The 23,415-nt window shown below is 45.6% G+C and overlaps 1 protein-coding gene across 5 annotated transcripts in view; it reads left to right on the top strand.

The window, feature by feature from the left end:
- Positions 1-23,415, top strand: part of SCMH1 (Scm polycomb group protein homolog 1) — a 113,337-nt gene that overhangs the window by 12,085 nt on the left and 77,837 nt on the right. For 4 of the 5 annotated variants that reach the window (XM_074934140.1, XM_074934138.1, XM_074934136.1 and 1 more), the window contains exons 2-5: positions 7,121-7,205; positions 10,483-10,551; positions 17,489-17,559; positions 18,497-18,731. In XM_074934140.1, the coding sequence (XP_074790241.1) occupies positions 7,181-7,205; positions 10,483-10,551; positions 17,489-17,559; positions 18,497-18,731 (400 nt within the window). In that variant the 5' untranslated portion in view covers positions 7,121-7,180. The remainder of the gene's footprint in view (positions 1-7,120; positions 7,206-10,482; positions 10,552-17,488; positions 17,560-18,496; positions 18,732-23,415) is intronic. The other variant, XM_074934139.1, reaches the window with a different exon arrangement.

Raw genomic sequence — 23,415 nt, 5'->3', positions numbered from 1 at the left:
TTTGCCCCCTCCTTCCTGGGTGACCTCACACAAGTCACTTTGTGTCTCCAGGCTTAATTCTCAATCTGTAAAATAATATTTCAGTGCCTCCTGGGTGTGCTGTGGGAATAAATTGTTAAAGATTGTGAGGTGCTCGGATGCTGCTGTAATGGAGGCCATCTCGGTACTTTAGATATCTCGACTGTAAGAAAGACTGCCCCCTGGGATGGGAAGATGGGTGGATTGGCCTCTGCTGGAGTGCAGCTGTGCTAGCAGGGCCCCACTGCAGTTATAAAACCAGCTAATAATTATTTGGGCCTAAGGTTACTGACAGCAGTGCCTCTGCAAAGCACTGGGAAACAGGAACCTGCTGCTTCTTCAAGAGCAGCTGAATGGATTTGTGGAAAGGCGGAGTCTTTGTGACCTTCCTTTCATGTCTGGATCTGGCACGTGGGCACCTGTAACCCCAGGGAGGAGAAATGATAGGGCAGTGCAAAGTGCTGGAAATCATATAAGCAGCAGAACCAAAGATGAAGAAATCTCCCCAGAGTAATTCAAAAACAGAGCTGAAGCCTCTGTAACTCTATTTACAGTAACAGTGGAATTTGCTTTGTATGATTTGATTACTGAATCCCCTCCATGTCAGACAGTCTTCACAGTGGGGTGTTCTCCATCTCCAGGTCAACTGGAGGCAGATCTTTGCTCTGGACCTGGGCTTAGAACCATCCCTCATGAGGGGCTCTCCAGAATTCTCTACCTCCAGGTAGCAGATCCAGGACTCCCTTTGGAGCGGAGCTTTTACAGGGTTTTTAAAAGATTGTAAAATCAGTGTGTCTCAGTCAGTTCATTGGCTTGAAGGTTTTTCTCCTCAAAAGGGCTACAACTTAAAAAAAAAAAAAAAAAAAAAAAAAAAGTTCTGGCTTTCTGAGGAGGGTTTAAAAAAGAGCCCCTCCCCTTCCCCTCCTCCCTAGTCCTACAGGCTCTCCATCATGATGGAGCAGCTGCAGGGTCAAACCTGAGTGGACAGTGGGGCAGCCAGCCAGCGCTGCTCCTTGCTGCTGCCAGTGGTACACATCATGTGTAATGTGCATATAAAGGTGCCCCAGACTTTCAAGTAAGTTTAGCAGTGCTGGCCTGAATGGGGGCCTAACTAAACAAGTGCTTATGTTCTTAGAAAATGAAACAAGCCAATGAAAAATTTGAGTTTTTTAAGAACAGGTTAGACAAACGCTTGTCAGGGATGCAAAAAGAAAAGGAATACTTGTGGCACCTTAGAGACTAACAAATTTATTTGAGCATAAGCTTTCGTGAGCTACAGCTCCCTTCATCGGATGCATGCAGTGAGCTGTAGCTCATGAAAGCTTATGCTTAAATAAATTTGTTAGTCTCTAAGGTGCCACAAGTACTCCGTTTATTTTTGTGGATACAGACTAACACGGCTGCTACTCTGAAACTTCTCAGGATGGTCCAGGTTTATGTGGCCCTGCTTCAGTGCAGGGGGCTGGACTTGATAACTTCTCCAGGTCTCTCCAAGCCCTATGTTTCTATGAACGGAACCTACAGAAAAATAAAGGTAGCAGAGGCATTTAAAGCCTCAGGTACAATGCCTCCTATTATTATGCACTCTGTGAAAAGAGCAGTGATTTTTATGGGCAGAGTGATTCCATACCTCTTATGCAGAAGTCTATAGAGCTTATGCAGAAGTCTATAGAGCTACTACAGGGACTTCTGTCCACACTTCTCTAACACTGTGGTATTGACATCCTCACCCTTGTTGATGCAGCATTTGTAGAAAGGTGTTTTGTGACAGGGTGCCTAATAACTCTAAAATCCCTTTCAATTCTACATTGGTAAATTGAATCCTTCTCCCACCCTAAGGGATGATTTACTGTTTTTTCTGCACCATACTGTGAAGACTATCTGATGTGGAAGGGACTGAGAAAGGGGAAATTCTGTCTTACCTGTGAATCTTCACTGTAGGACTTTCCGTGTCAGACAGTCTGACCTTTGGAGGATTGAATTATGTCCGTTTTCTGACTATTGCTCATTTGTTAAATAGTTTGAAAGAGAAGAGGGTGTTCCTCCAGGAACTCCCAAACTTTCACATCAAGGCTCTGCTGCAAATGGCTTGCGTTGTATAGCACTTTTAAATTTTCTTGTGGTTAGTTTCCAAAGCTGAAAAATACTGTCCTTCTGGAACGTTCTTCCTGTGGGGCCATCCTAAACCCAGATTCAGAGCAAATATCTGGCCTGCCTCCAGTTGCTATAGTGATGGAGAACACCCCACTGTGAAGATTGACTGACATGGAGAGTCCTACAATGAAAACTCACTAGTAAGACAGAATTTTCGCTTTCTGTTTAGAATTCTGGAGACCAGAACTGTCTTGTGGGAACTGACCAGTGGCTGGTATAATCTGGTATCCTGCCTCGGACAATGGCCCCTGCCAGAAGCTTCAACTGGAAGACATACTCCTGCCCTCCTTCCTTTGCCTCACAAAATGCAGCTACTTATGTAGTACTATACCATAGAGAAGGGTTTTCTTGCTCACCCCAGCTACCACTCAGCTTTTACCTTGGAGCATGGTATTGATAGTCTATGTAATTTCTGTCTCAGCTGTGTAATTACAGATGATGTTCTTTATCTGGATGTCTAATCCTTTTTTGAATGGTACTGCTGCATCCCATTGATAGTGTCCAGCAGCAGCAAAATTTATTTCCTTCTATCTGTTTTAGATGTGTCATGTTTTTAATGTTATAGAAGTATCTATTGTACTCTGGGACGGGCAAATGGGAGTCCTTGAGTGACCTTCTCTACACTGTTCATTATTTTATATAGCTCTAATATCTCTCCTCTGATTTTTCTCTTTTTCATATTAAATCATTCTGGTCTTTATTCTTTCCTTGTGTGACATGATTTACATTTACAAAAGGTGTATTGGTTTGTTTCTGTCCTGTTCTCCACATCAAAGGTGTATGTCAGAATACCTGCAGTCTTTGGCGCTTTGGTGTAGCAGATTGAGAATTCTGTGGCAGCTTCATTTAAATTAAAATACGGAAGTTTTAATGCATAAAATATGATAATGCATAAAGCAAGCAGTACATTAGCCTCTGTTATTCAATTTGAGATTAAATTCAGTTTTTTATTTTGTCTCCATAGTTTCAGTTTTTGATATGCCACAGAGCTTTGTGTGTGTACTAACAATGCATACCTGCCTTGTAGAAGTTGTCCTAGGGAGCTGGAAGTTACAGCAGTTCTGTAGAGGCGTACTGGGGCTTTTGGCATCTAGGGGATTGTGGGATAAGTACATTAGATGTATGTTTCTGCTAAAATGATGTTCAGTGAAATAGTTAAACTTCTTAGGTTTCAGAGTTAATGTCGTATTGAGATACATTTGCACCTCTGACCTATTTTTTCAGGAAGACAGCACTACATCAGTATACATTTGGTTCATGCTCTTGAATTTAACTTGATAATATAGGCTGGAAACTTAGTCTTTTTTTTTTAAAAATGAAAGCTTTGATTCTGGAGTGCAGTGCTGGATTCTGCAGCCAAAGCATCACAGGATACTGGTTACAAGTGTTTTTTAATTCTTAACTATTTTGTGTGATACTGAAGTAAGTTTCGCTGGCCACTGATTCCTAGGATCATCCTCAAGAGCACCTTTGAAAAAACACACATACAACACTGGTCACCCTCTAGTCCTCCTGCATAGTAGCTCTTTTTAATGTTATATTATTTATTTTATTATTAGCTTGGCTAATTTGGTTTTTAGTTCTTTCTAAATTCCAATATAAATCATCTGGCTATGGAGATCTACTGGAATTTAATTTGTCTAACTGTGCCATCACCTCTCTTTTGATACCTCTGTCACTGACAGTGCCTCCTTATCTGTGCAGAGTAACCCCAAGGAAGCTAATTCCCTCTTATCCTGTGATGAACACTGGTTGAAAGCTATAATTTAGCTTCTGTATTGTTTCCGTCTCCTCTTTGATTGCCTCCTTTATATGTTGGTGGTCCAGCTGACACACACTCCCCAGGGCACTCTGCTTCTGAAGTTCTTGAAGAATTCCTTATCTATTTTAGAGCCAAATTCTTCCATCAGTTACTGGCACACCACTTTTGTTGTTTGTTCTTCAAATAGCCTCCTAGCCTTCAGTCCCTTATACCATGTTGTGCATGTGCTGGCATGTATATGTACACCATTTTTCTCTTTGCTGTTCCTCCTCGCCTCCTTTACCTTTCTCCACTACAATTCCTTCACCAAATCTGGAGGAGGAGGTGAAGGAGGCATTTCTAGAACAAATAACAGAAATAGCCAAAACACGTGATCTGAGAGTAATGGGGGACTTTTACTTTTTCAACAGATGCCTGGGTAGTTATACAGCAAAAGAGAAAATGTACAGGAAGTTCTTGGAATGTGTTTGGGACACTTCTTGTTTCAGAAAGTAGAGGAAGTAACCAGAGGGCAGCCATTTTTGACTTGATTATGAGAGGAACTGGTTGTGAATCTGAATGTGGAAGGCAGCTTGCTTGAAAGTGTTCATGAAATGACAGATTTCATGATTCTAAGGAAAAGGAGTCAGAGCAGCATAATAAGGACAATGGACTTCAAAAAGGCAGACTTTAAAAAACTCGGAAATGTGCAGTGTAAGGTCCCATGGGGAAAATATCTAAGGGAAGAAATGAATTCAGAAAAGCTGCTAGTTTCTCAAAGAAACAATATTAGAGGCACAACAGAAAATCGTGTGGTCACAAAGGGAAGATAGGAAGCTAATTTGGGCTGCACCAGGAGCTCTTTAAGGACCCGAAGATCAGAAAGGAACCCTACAGAAAGTGGAAACATGGATACATTGCTAAGGTTTGAGTTCAAAAGAATAGCACGAGAATGCAGGGACAAAATCAGAAAGGCTCAGGCATGAAATGAGTTACACCTAGCAAGGGACATAAAAGCCAATCAGAAGGTATTCTGTAAATACCTAAGGATCAACATAAAGATGAAGGGAAGTGTAGGTCCTCTGCTTAGTGTGGAAGGAGAGCCAGTAATGGATGGCACCAATAAGGCTGAGGTGTTTAATGTCTGTTTTGCTTCAGTCTTCACTAAAGAGGTTAATTGTGAACAGCTGCTTAAAAAAATTAATATTAACAATAAGGGGGAAGGAACACAAGCCAGAATAGTGAAAGAGCAGGTTAAGGAGTGTTTAGATGAGTTAGCTGTATTTTCAAGTCAGGAAGTCCTGATGAAATTCACCCTAGAATACTTGAGCTCGCTGAAGCAATCTCAGAACTGTTAGTGATTATCTTCAAGAACTCATGGAGAATGGGTGAAGCCCTAGCGAAGGCAAACATAGTATCTATCTTTAGAAAGGGGAACAAAGAAGACCTGGGAAATTATAGACCAGTCAGCCTAACTTTGATATCTGTAAAGATACTGGAACAGATTATTAAACAATCCACTTGTAAGCATCTAGAGGATAACAGGGTGATAAGGAGTAGTCAAGAACAAATCATGCCAAACTAACTGAATTTCCTTCTTTGACATGGTTACTCGAGAGGGGGACATTAGATGTGATGTATCGTGCGTTTAGTGCGGCTTTTGACAGAGTTCCAAACGAGGGATACATGCTCTAGATCGGGGTGGCCAGCCTGGGGCTCTGGAGCCACATGTGGCTCTCCAGAAGTTAATATGCGGCTCCTTGTTTTGGCACCGACTCCGGGTCTGGAGCTACAGTAGACAACTTTCCAATGTGCCGGGGGTGCTCGCTGCTCAACCCCTGGCTCTGCCACAGGTCCTGCCCCTGCTCCACCTCTTCCCGCCCCCTCCCCTGCTCCTGTCATGATCTCGCTCCCCCCTCCCCCCCCCCCGACTCCTGCATGCCACTAAACAGCTGATTGGGAGGGAGGGGGAAGCGCTGATCGGTGGGGCTGCCCGTGGGTGGGAGGTGCTGGGAGCAGAGGCAATGGGAGCTGAAGGGGGGCTGCTGACGTATTACTGTGGCTCGTTGCCAATGTACATTGGTAAATTGTGGCTCCTTCTCAGACTCAGTTTGGCCACCCCTGCTCTAGATGAAATTATTATAAGGTAGATACAAAGCTGGTTGAAAGCTCATACTCAAAAAGTAGTTATCCATGGTTTGCTGTCAAAGTGGGAAGATGTATTTAGTGGGGTCCTACAGGGGGTCTGTCGGTATTCAGTATTTTCATTAGTGACTTGGGTAACAAAGTGGCAAGTGTGCTTTTAAAATGTGTGGATGACACCAAGGTGGGAGAGGTTGCTAGCACTTTGGAGGATAAGATTAGAATTCAGAATTATAGTTCTCCAATTTACCAAGGTAATCAACCAGATGAAATTCAATAAAGACAAGAGTCTGTCACTGTGGACTTGTGTAGGGCTTAGCCACTTATTTTAGGAATTTTCAATCTGGGTTTAGGCAGTATGGTACAAGTGAAACTGGCCTTCAGACCTCCTGTGACCTGGCTAAGAAGGGAAGCATGACCTTTGACCTAAATATCTGGAGTAAATCTCCAGCTGGCTTTGATAATCAATAGTTTTTTTCTTATGACAAAAATACAAATCCTTTGACTTGCTGGAAATGGACTTACTAGCTAGCCCTCCTCAAACTGGGAAGCAAACACAGATCAGCAGCTAGGACTTGCATTGCAGCAGTACCAGGAAAAACATTTCCTGCCGCCATGTCCAGTTCCTCTTACTAATTGCACAGAATTGCCATGTGCAATTCAAACTGCAATTTCCATGCTGGAGATTGTGTTACTCTCATTGCCAGGTTAATTTTACATTTCCATGTGTTTCTTTAATAAATGTCAGGTCTCGCTCTCTCTCTTTGTTAGAGAGCAAGAACAACCCCCCACCGGGGACCTGTACAGTGAGCACAGAGATTCGCATATGCTGCTGTTGCTAATTTGCGCTGCTGCGATAAATTTAAAGTTGCTCACTTGTTGGAGAAAGACCCTTCTGGTTTCAGAAGGTTTGACGTGTATTGTCCACATTAGCAATAAGAGATTTTCTAAGCAGCCTGGGATGAAAGGATACTTATTTTTCTCCACTGCATATTTATTTAATATTGCAGACACTTGTATGATGCAGAGCTGGGAATTTTATCATGTTTATTTCTTTTGTCCTAGACATCTTCAGGTAGCTAAACCCAAGCTAGTTCCAGCCTAAGGACGGCAGCAAGCGATATAATGCGGAAGCCAGGCCCTCAGAAAGGTAAGTGGTAATGCTCGGTCTAGGCGAAAGCCCTTCGATTAGTTGGGTATAAACTAATGAATCAATTGTAGATCATTAGAGAGTTGGTATGAAAGTGGAGAGGAAGCTCTGGGGCAAAGCCCAAAGGGAGTGAAGTAGGTCTCCCTTGGATCGTAGTCCAGATGGGTAGAAGTTAAAGAAAAATCTTTGTTGTCATTTAGTCTATCCCTGTGCCAGTGCAATCTGCTCACAAGAGATGCAAAGCTGAACTGCTGTGGAGACCTCTCAGTCCCAGGGATGCTGCGGGGTGCCGCCAGGTCAGGGCAGAGATCACTGGGGGAATAGCATGGGGGAGCTCACCCTGCAGCTATCTGCACTGTACCTGCTTCATAGGTAAGACTTCAGTTCCCATTGCTGCAGAGTCCCTTCACCATCTTATGCACAATAACAACTGTCACAGACAGTTAAGGAAGCACTTAGGCTGGCTTGGATGGCAAGACTATTTGAAGGGAGCTTTTGCTATTGTCATAGCACCCCTGCAGCATCTGGGGCATCATGTCAGGCAGCGATATTCCACTGTGAAGCCTGGTCCATGCACCATCTGCTAGTGCTCCCAGCATGATCTGAGCTGGTGCTTTCTGTTAGAAGCCCTTCTAATGAGGCATGAAACTGGAGACCAGCCTACCTTGTGGAGATCAAATATATCACAGGAACTTACCACTACTTGCCTGAATCTTTCATCCCATTACAAGGCTATTGCAACTGCAAACACAGGGAGCACTGTGCAGTTACAAGCAAGCTGCCTGTGTGCTGTTTGCCTAAACAGAAGGATAAACCCAAGCAGTCTGTTTGCATCTTAGCAGTTAAGGGCTTTTGTTCCTTAAAGAAATATTGATTTCCTTTAGTGTTGTTCCATACATGTGCATTTCACTGGAGTGATCTCATCTCGCTTTCTACAAAGGGTGGGGGAGGGGAGAACAGTAAAGAGTGAAGCATCCACTGCAGTTTTGTTCACATCTGCCACATGCACACATTTATTGCGGTAGATTTCCATGCTTGATTTCTTCCCCCTTCCCTTTATTTTTTTTATGTCTCCTTTGCTTCTCCAGAGGTTTATCCTGCAGGAGCATTATTCTCTTTCTAGCACCACTTGTCCTTTAATGAAGTGAAAGTAAATGAAGGAAAACAGGGAGCACATGCTGGGAGGCAGCTGGAGGGCCTGGAAATAAGAGGCAGGTTGATTAGTCATCAGTGTGGCCTCTCACACCCCTTGTCATCTTTTTGCTGCGTGGAGCAGGAGGCTAGCCAGAGTTGCTGTTGTGACCTCTGTGTTGTGAATGCAGTGCCATATGTTCCAGAATCAGTCCATGTGCTGGATACAAACAGGTCCCTGTCCTATTTACCTGGTTTTCTATAATTCACTGAACTTTTTTAGCTAAAGTAATTTGCACAGTGGAGCCCCTGTGTTCCTGGAGTTTCCTTCCCCTTTTGTTGGTTTTGTGTGCTGCTAATGAAGGATTTTGCATTTAAAAAAATTAACTGCAGAAATGTGACTTATCCTGCAACAAACTCAATAAAGTAATCCAGAAAGCCCGAAGTAGTGCGCATTTGAGCAGAAGTATGGTATGGGAGGGCACAATCCTGCACTGCTGGGGGTGGGGGCATTAAGTGCCCCCATAGGTATTCTCCATCTCTGTCTCTGAGCTTTGTCTGATCCATCCTTGCTTTTCTCAGGAGGCGTTAGAACATCTCCCTCTATGTGAAGTATCAGTTGTTAGTCTGCCTGGGAACACAGATTGCCCAAAGCCACATTCTGATTGGCCAACTGGGCTTGTTTTTGATGGTCAGAGTTATGCACCAAGTCCAGTCATTCACATGTGGGGTGTCCTCACTATTATATTGACTGTATGTGACAGCAAAGGGAGGTGCTTTGGAAGGTGTGGGGAAAATAAGGAGCTGAAGGAGAATATGGCTGTTTTAACCTGGCCTCTCCCCTAGGTGGGCCAACTGCCCTTTCAGCAGTAGTTTGTGGCTCTTTCAGGTTCTTGTTGAGAGCTTTTAAATCCATTTCCCTACATCTTTTTCTCGTATCCTTTCACTTAAAAACTTCTTTTCATGTTGGAAGAGTATATTTCATAGAGCTCCACAAAATTGCTTCTTAAAACAGCATCAAAATAGCTTAAAATAGCTTTAAAAATGCAATGTAAAATAAATGAGCTAGACTGTAATAGCAGTAAGGCATGCTGGGGTGTGTATTAGTCAGCTACCAGTGCATGGTGCAGCCTCGTTTGATAAGCAGCTCACCCAAACCGGGACTAGTAGCCTATTAATGCATGGTCTGTCGGGTTCCATGTGTGGAGTTGTCTGTTTCGTTGCTTATCACACTTTGGGAAGGGTCTTTAGAATCCCTCCATTTTTATGCCACTTCACGGTCTGTGGCCACCATCTTTGTGGGCAAAGAGGACTTGAAGTGACACCCTGTGGAGCCATTTCTTGAGCAGCCAGTGGGATGCTATCGAGCTGAATATGGCTCTCTATGCAGGAGTTGAACAATACTCAGTGTTTCAGGCCCTGATGACCTGGGCAGTGAGCACCCCATATTGGAGCTCAGACTCCTGATATTTTGTGTGTGATCCTTCAGGACTTTGGAGGAAACCCATTGATGCCCAAGCCCCTGGACCACCAGGAGAAGGGCTAGGTGGATGATGGGGAAGGGAATAGCTGCACTGACCTTTATTTGGCAATGGGGATCTGATCCAGACTTCCCCCTCCCATAAAACAGCACAGGGGGAGGCAGCTCCCTTTCACTTTCATTTCCCCCCTCTCAGGGTCTGTCCCTGAAGCCCACCAGCCTTTAGCCTCATTTCAAATGTTAAAAACTAGAAGGTGAAAAGGTTTGTTCCTTGCCTCTTGGCTGATCATTAACCATGAATATTAGCACGTGAGAGCTGGTAGAGATTGAGACCCAGTAGACACCTGAGGGCGAATTTTCCTTCTCTTGAACTCAGTAGGATGAGGCAGATGTAAGCTGAAATGGGGGCTTGGTAGATTCTGCCGTGGATGTTGATGGGGAGAGAGTGAGTCAAACAGTGGGAGCTTTTCTCTTGTCTGGGGTCATTTCTTTCCTGGGAGATACAAAGTGCCTGTGAGTCAGAGGAAACCAAGGCAGTGTCCAGTGACCACCTCATGCTGATGAGTAGAACTGAATCAAGAAGCTGCTTGACCACCTCATGCTGATGAGTAGAACTGAATCAGGTGGGCTTCTTCATTCACATGAATGCTTTGTTTCTTGTCTTAGCCATAGACTGGAAAGATGGTAGAAAGCACAAGTATGGCCACCCATCAGAGTCTCCTTCCCAGTACCAAGGTAAGAAGGTGCTTCTCAGCTCCCTTCTGGTTTCTCTCCTTAAGGTCTTTGAATTGCTGAGGACCGAAACTCACCACACAGGCTGGAAAACTGATGCAAACTGCATTTAAGGGGCCTTGCCCGTAGCAGTAGTATGTAGAAATGACTGTTTGCACAAGGGTACATGTTCTCTGGCACTATAGGGTTTCCTTACTTATAGGTGAACTGTTTCTTTCACGTTCATGTGAAATGGTTAATCCGGGCTCAGTCCTGTGGGTGCGATTGTGACTGTATCCGAACACCGAATACTACACTTTCCCATTTTTCCAGCAGCAGGATGTTGGTGTCCACCCCAGTAGACTGGAGCCCCTTGTGAGTCAGCCCAGCTGGCAGTCTCTTAGGAGCTGAGGGCAAGGTCTGGAGTTCTCAGCATGAGAGTTAATCACTCCTTTCCTCCCTTAGAGACCATGGTCTATCCAGTTCATTTGCAGGGCAGGTTGTGGTAGTGTACAGAGCGTCTGCAGATTAAGTTTATAAAACTGGCAGTTCTTGCTGTCTTTCAGAAGAGACATCTGGGTGAGTTCTGACTGCTTGGAGCAGTGTAATTTATGACAAGGCCCCACTTTTTACCTAGCTTCATAATCTGGGTCTGTTAGTAAGGTTTAATTTACAGATTCCCCACTAAACGCATCTGCTGAGCCATAAGAAATTAAGAAAGCATTCCCAGAGTGAATAGTTCCTAACATAGAACACTGCATGCCTTTGTGTAGGGCGTTCTTATGTTTCTTAGAGCCATTAAGACAGCTCCCTGCTGTGCATGGGGGCTCTGTGTTATAGGGAAGTGTTGGGTCTCTGGGTGTCATTGGGCCCTGAGATATATCCTAGGGGGCAACTCTGGGGATTCTCATCTGTGTCTCAGGACTATGCCTGAAGTCATGAGCATTATCCACCATCAGAGGGGCCATCATGGCTTGGAGAATCCTGCCTAGGCCCCTCCTGGTAGTCTGTAGGGGCTCCTTCATGATCTCCGTTTTGCTGGGTGCTGCATTGTTCCAGGGTGTGGGGAGGGTGTATTTTTTTTCAGGGACAAGATTGATTTGAAATGGTGCCTCTCTCTGAAATTTGATAGCGTGGTGGGTTTGTTATCCTTTATCATTCTCCATCCCATGCTGAAAGTCTCCAAGCTCCCAGCCAGGGTGAGGAATTGCTAAAGAGATGCACTGTGCTCAGGATCAGTTAATTGTTTATAAACTGAACAAGTACTTGTGTAACAATAGGAATCCCCTCACTGCAGCAAAAATGCTCACCTGCATATCACAAAGCTCCACACAAGGCCTCCACATTTGGCTGTGACAGTACAGATACAGCTGCTTTCTGGGTGACAAGGTGTGATAAAATGGGAATTTTTCATAATATTTTGTATGACTACTGTGTGTGCCACAGTTTCTCCTGTGTGCTGCATGGTTAACTAGGTGGGTGGGAAAAGGCTTTTTGCTCATTGCAGAGACCTAGAGATCCAGGTGTGACTGTTGCCTAGCTGTCTGGGCACTGGGCCCAGACAATGGCCCAGTCAATTGGTACCTAGCAATTAACGATTGGGGGAGCCCACCCTCTGCAGAAAGCCAGCCAGTTTTGACCAGCTGGAGAACAAAGAGCAGGGTGACCATTTTTGTCTGGGAAACCAGAACAAAGGACAGAGGAGGGCCCTTGAGGGGGCGCGGTCATTACATGTGGGCTGCTGGAAGCAGGTCTCACTCTTCTGGACTGAGACTAAAAGGGCATGAAGAGAGCTCTGGGCTCCAAACTGACCCAGATGGACCAGGCTGTAACTTTCTGTTCTTCGTGATAACCAAGGACTCTCTATGCTGTGTTCCAAACATCTAGTAAACCTTCTGCTTTTACAGTGTTGGCTCAGAGTCAAGAGTTGGGGTGTGCATTGCTCCTTTTGGGTGGATAAGTCTTCTCACGTGCCCAATTCAGGTGGACTCGATGAGAGAAGCTTATGGTGTGTAGCAGGGGTGCTGACGGCTCCGAGGCTTGGTCCCAGGAGACGGTAAAGCCAAGGGACGTATCCCAGTGAGAGTATGACCCCAAGGGGGTTAACACACTGAAGGTGTTCTTCCCAGGGACTGTTCCACAGCTGTGTGAGAGCACCAGATTCATGTGATACAGGGGGTCCTAAACACAATGTGAAAATGGTTCCTGGCGGAGTTAAAACTGGACCAGGGCACCTCCTAGGACAAGGGAGTGGCAGCACATACTGTTCTAAACCCATTAATCCTGAGTGAATTCTTATTCTGTATGTGGCAGGGCAAGAAAGTGGAGTGCACTAGGAGTTCCACTGGTACTTGTGGTGAATGTGAAGCCTAGATGAACAGCTCTGTGTTAGCGAGAACCCATGGAGAGTACAGTCAAGTAGGATCTGCAGGAATTCTGCTGTCATCAAAGAATGAGAGCCTGGCTGCTTGGGAGGGTGAATTCTTGCATTTTCGAAAGCCACTAATGTGATTGGAATTGCGAGCAGAGAAGACACTGGCATTGTCATTTTTCTGTACTGAATCTGGACAGACTGTCCTGCTTTCGTATGCTGCCCTGATACTATTTAGCAGGCTCACGTATGGACTGCAGACTTTAATGGGATGCCTTGATCTGGGTAGGGCAAACTCTCCTTGCACAGATGCGACATGAAATGCACATGCATCACGTTCAATAGGATTGATGACTCCTTGAGGATTGAAATGCTAATGGAGCCCAAATCAGATTTCATTTAAACACACAAACAAAAAGTCCAGCTTCGTTCAAATTTCAGGCAAAAGAATTTCATTAAGTACAACATACGGTTGTGAATTTAAACCGATGCAAATCAGGAAGTTAAGACTTACATTGGTCACAAGTCCCATAGCTTGACCTCTTGTGTACGTGGAGTGTTTTTCTCTAGTAAGTGGTTTTTAAAGTGGGCTAGGGCCCAATTCTGCCACTTTTACTCACGCTGATTAATACCTTCATTGAGGATGCTCATGGAGCAAAGCACTGCCTAGAGCGAGGAAGTGTGACAGCATTGGGCTTTTAATCAATATGTTCATGCTAGCCAAGTTAGCTGGGGTGGTGTAGCTTTGAACTTCTTGGCTCTTGTTTGTTTAAGGCCCAGCTGCAACTCTGTATTATGGCATGTTCCTCACTGAATTTCCTGGTTTTGTTATGTTATAAGCGTATTGGTTTATTTGACCCTGCTGAACAAATCAATATATGATCATTCAGGTTCATGTAAGAGTGGTGCTCCCTGCATATTGGCCGAAATTTGTGATTTGCAGGAGGAATGAAAGGAGCAGCAGAAGCTGGGGGGGGGAGAGAACGGGACGGAGGGGTGTCTGACAAGAAGTGAATTTAGTGCTAATGAAAGATGCCAGACAGTGCTAGAGACCAAACTCTTTTCCCATAGAGCAGGCATCAGCAAGGCAAGCTTTCCTCCCTCTGCTCTGTCCACATTCTTCACCGCTGTCCGCTTTTAGGGGTGAGAGAGAGAGAGTTCAGTCTTCATGGTCCATTCAGTCCTCGGCACCTCTGCTGAGTCAGCCAGCAAGGGGGTCAGTTAGCGCCAGTTGAGTTGCTAGTTTATGTGAAGTGAAGAGCTCACTAAGAACTGGACTCCAGCCACCAACTCATTTTGTATAAGCCACTGAACAGCCATTCAGCATACAGGGTTCAGTTGCTACCGATTTGGGCCCTAGAGGCAGAATGATCCATATCCCATCGGAATAGTAACAGAACCCTGAAAACAGAATATTTGGCCTGTGTTATATGGGAGGTCGAACTAGATGATTAAAGTGGTCCCTTCTGGTATTATAATTTATGAAAATACCATTCCTTTAAGGTGGCATCAAAAGGTGGTTTGGCATCTGGCTCCTGTGCTCTCTTTAGAGTGTGCACCAGGGGTGCTAGGCTCCAGTGCAGACAGAGTTGGAATTGAATGTGCAAGTTAATAATCATGTTTGGATCAATCTGGGGAGGGACCAGAGAAGCCAAGGTTAAGATGACCAAGCCTAATGTATCTATATTAAATTGTTTGCTCTGTTTCCCAGTGCAGAGCTCCGAATATGTTCTCTACTCCCTGGCCAAAAAAACTTCTGGATATATCCTGCCCTGTTCTGCATCACTGACTGCTTTCCCTTCCTTGACAAAACTCTTGTGTCAGTCCACTTGGAATCTGTAAAATGGGGTAATTTTCCTGCCTTTGTAAAGTGCTTTGAGATCTCTGGATGAAAAGCATTATACAAAGGGCTAAGAATTTTTATCACTTCTGCTACTAATACATTGCATTTGTGTAGAGTGTACAAGGGTAAGTCACCCAAAGTTATCTGTGCCATTCGTTGTCTACCAGGGAGTGATTTTTAAAAGAAATGTCCTGTAATAAAATGTGTGCATATGTATATAAAGGAATTACCAATACAAGATTGTGGAGCCCTAAATTTGCCACATTTGTTCTGATTTTTTTTAAAAAGTCAGTTTTCATTAAACAGAGAAGTCCTCTATCCCCCCGTTTTTGCTTCAATTCTTTAAAAATAAATTGTTACCAAAAAAACCCGTGAGAACTGAGAGTCTCTGTTTCACTGCTGTGTGTCTGCTGACATTATAGTGCAAAGGCAGCAAACAGCACTAGAGTTTAAGCTTACATAAGTTTCCATCCTAACACTCTGTTTTCAGTGGCACGCAGCTTTCTTAAAAATTCACTGTTCAGTCTGGAATCTTCTAGGTTTGGTCTCTGCCAAAAGGTGGATTGATTTAGAAAGTTCGAGCAGAAGGGCTTTGCCTGGTGTTGCATAAGAGGAGAGAGGAGAAAAATAAACCCACTTCTCCCATAGTGTAAAAAAGAAAAGCTTTTTTGGGTAAAAATCTTAAAAGCACCTCAGCCTCTTTTCAAAAGTGATTTAGGCATGTAGTGTTTATGCAGGTTGGTTAAACCTGGCTTATACTCGTTTAGCTTGTAAGACATGTAAGAATGTCCATTCACAAAGTTGCACTGGTTTCACTAAACCAGTTTCAAATCACAGCTTTAGTTAAACTGAGACAACTTTTGTGTGTAAACCAGTCCTCAGTTTGCTTTGCAGTTAAGCCTTTCATCTTCTGGATTGCAGCTATGGGATGCCGTGCTGTTTGAAGAGACAATGAATGCTGGCTAACTGCTTAAAATACATATCTTAGAGAAAGGAGCACTTACATTAACAATCTGTCAACAGAAATATACTGGGCCATTATAGCAATGAAACAAGTTTAAATACAGTGTAAAAGAATGAAAAAATGTGTGCGCTACTAGTGTGCATGTAAGATTACAGACGAATGGTGTTTCTAATGTAGTATTTGAGAGATGGTGTCCTTACAGGTTCTGTCATTGTTCTTCCTGCATATACACATGGGGCAGAGTGAAGGTTGTGTGTATAACCTTAACTTTTGTATTTCCAGACCTTCGAGTGCTTAACCGCACCACCGTCTATTTTCTCCTTAATAAAGCTTTTATATCAAATAATAAGCAGATTAAAAACCTGATCTGTACAGTGGGAACTGTAACCGACTCTGTAATCATTCTGCTGCCACTGGTGCTCTTGTGATGATTTGAAAATAGAGGTCTCTTGGGTGCTGTTTGTGTGAATAGAAGCGAATGTCATGCAGGCTCATGTAAAAGATCCTTTCTTATCTGCTTAGTCTAAGTGGCAGGAGTCTTGATCTGCTTCGGCCGCTTCAGTAAATTCCTCATTTAATAAGAAGTCTTCCTGGGTAGCTTAACGCTTTCCCTGGCCGTGCATGTACATTTGAAAAGCAGCACAGACAGTGATAAAATGTGCTCAGCCCTTCCCCTAGTGGCGGTTTCCAGCTGAAGGAGCCTTTGCATTGAATAGGATCGCCTCTCTAAATCCCTGCCTGGAGGGTATGTCTGGGCTGCAATTAGACACTCACTTAGCCTGTGTCTACGCTGCAACTTTCAGCACTAAAATTGCAGTCGTTCAGGTATGTGAACCCCCACCCCCAAGCGGCAAAAGTTTTAGTGCTGAAAAGCACCAGTATAGACAGTGCTGTATCGCTGGGAGCCGCACTCCCGACGATAAAGCGTGTTTACATTGCCCACGTCGCCGCGCTGTAACGTGGGCAATGTAAACACACCCTTAGACGCTCACGGCTGGCCCTTGCCAGCTGACTCGGGCTCGTGGGGCCCTGGCTGAGGGGCTGTTTAACTACCGCATAGACATTCGGGCTGCAGTCCTACCTTGCAGGGTCCGAGACCCTGGGCTCCAGCTCATGCCCGAACATCAGCAGTGCAGTTAAACAGCCCCTTAGCCCAAGCTCTGTGAGCCTGAGTCGGCTGGCATGGGCCAGCCGCAGGATTTTAATTGCAGTGTAGACAGACCCTAAGCTGTGAACTAACTGTCCAGCACCGGTGATTTATTGCTGACCAGTCCACTCATCAGCTACTACAAACTGTATGATTCCTGCCCAGATCCGTTTGGTTTCTTAAGAGGAAAAAGAGCCCCAGCTAAAGCAGTAGCCATAAAGGCAATAGAGTATAAAGCTTTGCTGTTGACTTTGGGGTGATTGAGCTCTCATCCTTCAGTGACTTGTTCTTAACTCCAAGACTGAGCAGTGTGTTAAATGTATGGCCTGAAGGAGCAATTTGCTGGGAGAGACTGCTTTCTCCTCTGGCAGCTTACATCATCATGCAGCCTATGGGTTTGTGAGATCGGTGAGAAAAGCAGCTTGTACCCAATGCAGTGCTACCACCTCCCCCTCTCCAGCCTTGAAATCCAGGACTTTGGCGGTGCAGAAGACAGGCCAATACAAGCCAGTTCTTCTCGTCTCTTGGATAGAGATCTGGCAATAATGGTGTAAGGAGCCCTGGGTGGCTGCTTTCCTGAGCTTTTTGCTGTTTTCTAGGGTCCCATTTTAACCCCCTTTTCTCCCGTCTTTGCAGGTCACTTCACCTGGGATAAATACCTGAAAGAAACATGTGCCATCCCAGCTCCTGCCCATTGCTTCAAGCAGGTAATTTGTTGGGTGGCTTCTTGGGTGCAGGGGGCGAGGGTCTTTTTATGATCCTCGAGCTCCGATTCAGGACAAGCCTTAGAATAGGCTCTGGCCCTTTAATCCAAGACGGAGGAGCAGCAGGGAAAGCAGACCCTTGGCAGGACTGTGCATAGTTAAGCAAAGATAAAAGAGATACATTTATTCAAGCCATGAATGTTATAGAATAACCCAAAGGACTTAACTCTCAGATGTGCATGGGTGGGAACATCAAAGATCTGTGTCTCTGCTGAGCTCAGGTGCTGGAGGGAAGTGTATATAAGCTAGATCATTGCTTAGTGTAGTTACGATTTAGATTTCACTGAATGCAGGCCAGTAAAGGGAGTTTTTTGCACAGTTTCCCTTCTGCAAAATGCCCTGGATCTCGGTGAGCTGTTTCACTTTCTCCTGGGCTGTAGTATCCAGTATTGGCTATGTTGCCTGGCTATGCAGGTTGCCAAAATCATCGGTCAGGTTGATGTGAGGGCCCAGGACTGAACTAGCGGGGGGTGGGGTGGGTCAGGATTGAGGAGCATCAGCCGAACTGTGTGTGGAGTTCCAAGATTAGCCTGAGCTACAGCTGGTGCTTGGAGCGCCTCACTCACCTGCTCAGAATGTATTTGTGTTACTGTGTGTGTGTGTGTTCGGGGGCTGTTAAATAGCCCCTTGTGTGTTATGCTGGTGGGTGTCTCAGATGGGGCAAGGCCCCAGAAAAGGAGTTGGCTCAAGGTAAAACTTGAGCGAAAGGTGATAGATTGTGGGTGGCTGGGTGCCAGGGCCTTCATTCACTGAGCTCTCCTTGCTGCTCTCTGCATTGGCCTGGAGGGCACTGTCCATCCACAGTTACCAGGAGCCTAGGGGCTGGGGTTCTGAGAAGGAAATGGGACATATGTGAAGTCCTGGCTCTTGTTCTCTGCAGTCGTACACTCCGCCCAGCAATGAATTCAAGATCAGCATGAAACTAGAAGCCCAGGACCCCAGAAACACCACCTCCACCTGCATCGCCACTGTGGTGGGTCTGACAGGAGCACGGCTGCGCCTGCGTCTTGATGGCAGCGACAACAAGAACGACTTCTGGCGGCTGGTGGACTCTGCTGAAATCCAGCCCATAGGGAACTGCGAGAAGAATGGAGGGATGCTGCAGCCCCCTCTGGGTGAGCCTGAAATCCTGTCATCCAGCCAATGGAAAACAGCCACAAGCTGGGGGGGGGGCCCTAATACCCTTTTTGCTTTCCCTGCTCAGTACAGGAAGGCATGGACTGTACTCACCTACCGGGTCTTGTTTCACTGTGTGTGCTTACCAAGGGGCTGTCACTAATCTGACTTTCCTCCATGCAAAAACAGACAGGTTCTCCCACAATGCACTGGGAATCAGAGGGCTCAGTTTACTGAGGTGCTAAGAACCATGGGATATGACCAGAAGTCCTAGCACCTCCCACAGGTGAGTGGAGCACCAGTGTGGACTCACTGACTCTTGTGTGGCTTTGCAGTGTGGCTGCTCACACCTGGGCTATGCCAGCCCGGAGACTTAGCCCCATGTGCAGATCACGTGAGTGAATCTACTGTGCAGACATCCCCTCAGTCTCCCCAGCTCTAGGCTGGCCTGACTTTGGCCCAACACCTGTGGTCCCTGTGAGCTGCGCGCTTGGGCAGCCGTGCAGAAGAGATTCAAATGCTGCCCAGCTGGTTAGAGAGCACGCACAGCCAGCAGCATGTGTTCAGGTGCCCCTCCCCTGACATTGTGCCATCCTGCAGCTACTCCCGGGACCCTCCTGCTGGCTGTGCAGAGCAGGGGTGGAGGGGAGGAGGGTGCTGATGTCAGGGTGTCCCCCGCCTCTGTACCCCATCTCCGCAGAGCAGGGCAGAGGGGACAGCCTGGCTCAGGAGGACTTGGAATGTCTGAGGTATGAATGGTGAGTGTCTGAGTGTCTTTTTTAAAGAGACAGTGCACTGATTCTGAGATTTCCCCAGCAGCCAGCTCACACAGTCTCTCTCTGTCTCTCCCTCCCTCTGTATCCCATCTCTGAGGAGGGGAGACAACAGGACTCAGGACAGATCAGAAGAGCTTTCAGTGAATGTCTTAAAGAGACAATGCACGCAAACACACACACTCTCACACTGTGTCTCACTCACCTCCCAACACATACTTGCATTAATTTGTTGTTACTTCTTGGTACTTTCTGCAATGCACATATATGCTCTGTAATTTTATTCTTTCAAAGTGTGTTATTTTAGTGTTTTGACTGGTCAATGCATTTCATAATTTTTATTTCTCTCTTGCACTTAAGTTTAATTCTTTGAGTCGTGATTTCTAAAATGCCTAACTTGACCTGGCTGGAGTAATTAATTATCCCTACGGTAACTTTTAGAAAATATATATTATATCTAGGTTTTTTGTTTCTACTGGTGGCGCACATCCACACATACCTTGGTGCACATAACAAAACTTATTCCCACCTGGATGGAAAAAATGAGAGGGAACATTGGTGTGAGTAGTGACCAATCTAATTTGCAAGTCGGGCTCAACGGGTAGTGATCAACGGCTCCATGTCTAGTTGGCAGCCGGTATCAAGTGGAGTGCCCCAAGGGTCAGTCCTGGGGCCAGTTTTGTTCTGTATCTTCATTAATGATCTGGAGGATGGCGTGGACTGCACCCTCAGCAAGTTTGCAGATGACACTAAACTGGGAGGAGTGGTAGATACGCTGGAGGGTAGGGATAGGATACAGAGGGCCCTAGACAAATCGGAGGATTGGGCCAAAAGAAATCTGATGAGGTTCAACAAGGACAAGTGCAGAGTCCTGCACTTAGGACGAAAGAATCCCATGCACTGCTACAGACTAGGGACCGAATGGCTAGGCAGCAGTTCTGCAGAAAAGGACCTAAGAGTTACAGTAGACGAGAAGCTGGATATGAGTCAACAGTGTGCCCCTGTAGCCAAGAAGGCTAATGGCATTTTGGGCTATATAAGTAGGGGCATTTCCAGCAGATCGAGGGACGTGATCGTTCCCCTCTATTCGACATTGGTGAGGCCTCATCTGGAGTACTGTGTCCAGTTTTGGGCCCCACACTACAAGAAGGATGTGGAAAAATTGGAAAGAGTCCAACGGAGAGCAACAAAATTATTAGTATCAGAGGGGTAGCCGTGTTAGTCTGGAGCTGTAAAAGCGACAAAGAGTCCTGTGGCACCTTATAGACTAACAGACGTGTTGGAGCATGAGCTTTCGTGGGTGAATACCCACTTCGTTGGATGCATGCAGTGGAAATTTCCAGAGGCAGGTATAAATATGCAAGCAAGAATCAGGCTAGGGATAATGAAGTTAGTTCAATCAGGGAGGCCCTCTTCTAGCAGTTGAGGAGTGAACACCAAGGAAGGAGAAACTGCTTTTGGAGTTGGCGAGCCAGTCACAGTCTGTTTAATCCTGAGCGGATGGTGTCAAATTTGCAAATGAACTGAAGCTCAGCAGTTTCTCTTTGAAGTCTCGTCCTGAAGTTTTTTTGCCGCAGGATGGCGACCTTTACATCTGCTATTGTGTGTCCAGGGAGGTTGAAGTGTTCTCCTACAGGTTTTTGTATATTGCCATTCCTAATATCTGATTTGTGTCCATTTATCCTTTTACATAGGGACTGTCCAGGTTGGCCGATGTACATAGCAGAGGGGCATTGTTGGCACATGATGGCGTATATTACATTGGTGGACGTGCAGGTGAATGAACTGGTGATGGTGTGGCTGATCTGGTTAGGTCCTGTAATGGTGTCACTGGTATAGGTATGTGGGCAGAGTTAGCATCGAGGTTTGTTGCATGGATTGGTTCCTGAGTTAGAGTTACTATGGTGTGGTGTGTAGTTGCTGGTGAGAATATGCTTCAGGTTGGCGGGTTGTCTGTGGGCGAGGACTGGCCTGCCTTCCAAGGCCTGTGAAAGTGAGGGATCGTTGTCCAGGATGGGTTGTAGATCACTGATGATGCGTTGGAGAGGTTTTAGCTGAGGACTGTATATGATGGCCAGTGGAGTTCTGTTGGTTTCTTTCTTGGGTTTGTCTTGCAGCAGGAGGCTTCTGGGTACACGTCTGGCTCTGCTGATCTGTTTCCTTATTTTCTTGTGCGGGTATTGTAGTTTTGAGAGTGCTTGGTGAAGATCTTGTAGGTGTTGGTCTCTGTCTGAGGGGTTGGAGCAAATGCGGTTATACCTCAGCGCTTGGCTGTAGACAATGGATTATGTGGTGTGTCCGGGATGGAAGCTGGAGGTATGAAGGTAGGCATAGCGGTCGGTGGGTTTTCGGTAGAGGGTGGTGTTTGGAAATGCTGTGCTGGAAATGGCCCACCTTGATTATCATGCACATTGTAGGGAGAGTGGTCACTTTGGATGAGCTATTACCAGCAGGAGAGTGAGTTTGTGTGTGTATGGGGGTGGGGGAGTGAGAAAACCTGTATTTATGCTGGAAATGGCCCACCTTGATTTTCATGCAGGTTGTAAGGAGAGTGGTCACTTTGGATAGACTATTACCAGCAGGAGAGTGAGTTTGTGTGTGTGGTTTTTGGAGGGGGGTGAGGGGGTGAGAGAACCTGGATTTCTGCAGGAAATGGCCCACCTTGATTATCATACACATTGTGAAGACAGTGGTCACTTTGGATGGGCTATTACCAGCAAGAGAGTGAGTTTGTCTGTGGGGGGGCGGAGGGTGAGAAAACCTGGATTTGTGCTGGAAATGGCCCAACTTGATGATCACTTTAGATAAGCTATTACCAGCAGGAGAGTGGGGTGGGAGGAGGTATTGTTTCATGGTATCTGTGTATATAATGTCTTCTGCAATTTCCACAGTATGCATCCGATGAAGTGAGCTGTAGCTCACGAAAGCTCATGCTCAAATAAATTGGTTAGTCTCTAAGGTGCCACAAGTCCTCCTTTTCTTTTTGGTGGTGTTAACGTGACCGTCGCTTATTTGCACTGTGGTGTCTAGGAAGTGTACCTCCCGTGTAGATTGGTCCAGGCTGAGGTTGATGGTGGGGTGGAAGCTATTGAAACTGTGGTGGAATTCTTCCAGGGTTTCCTTCCCATGGGTCCAGATGATGAAGATGTCATCAATGTAGCGTAGGTAGAGAAGGGGCATGAGTGAAAGAGAGCTGAGTAAGCGTTGTTCCAGGTAGCTATCCTGCAGCAAAAAACTTTAGGACCAGACTTCAAAGAGAAACTGCTGAGCTTCAGTTCATTTGCAAATTTGACGCCATCCGCTCAGGATTAAACAGTCTGTGACTGGCTCGCCAACTCCAAAAGCAGTTTCTCCTCCCTTGGTGTTCACACCTCAACTGCTAGAAGAGGGCCTCATCCTCCCTGATTGAACTAACCTCGTTATCCCTAGCCTGATTCTTGCTTGCATATTTATACCTACCTGCCTCTGGAAATTTCCACTGCATGCATCCGACGAAGTGGGTATTCACCCGCGAAAGCTTATGCTCCAATATGTCTGTTAGTCTATAAGGTGCCACAGGACTTTTTGCCGCTTTTAAAAATAATTAGGGGGCTGGAGCACATGACTTATGAGGTGAGGCTGAGGGAACTGGGATTATTTAGTCTGCAGAAGAGAAGAATCGGGGGATTTGCTAGCTGCTTTCAACTACCTGAAAGGGGGTTCCAAAGAGGATGGATCTAGACTGTTCTCAGTGATAGCAGATGACAGAACAAGGAGTAATGAATGGTCTCAAGTTGCAGTGGGGGAAATTTAGGTTGGATATTAGGAAAAACTTTTTCACTAGGAGGGTGGTGAAGCACTGGAATGGGTTACCTAGGGAGGTGGTGGAATCTCCTTCCTTGGAAGTTTTTAAGGTCAGGCTTGACAAAGC

The sequence above is a fragment of the Natator depressus genome, chromosome 19 (genome assembly GCF_965152275.1).
Source record: "Natator depressus isolate rNatDep1 chromosome 19, rNatDep2.hap1, whole genome shotgun sequence".
NCBI lineage: Eukaryota > Metazoa > Chordata > Testudines > Cheloniidae > Natator > Natator depressus.
The sequence above is the reverse complement of the archived record's forward strand: the minus strand, read 5'-3'. Positions and strand labels throughout refer to the sequence as shown.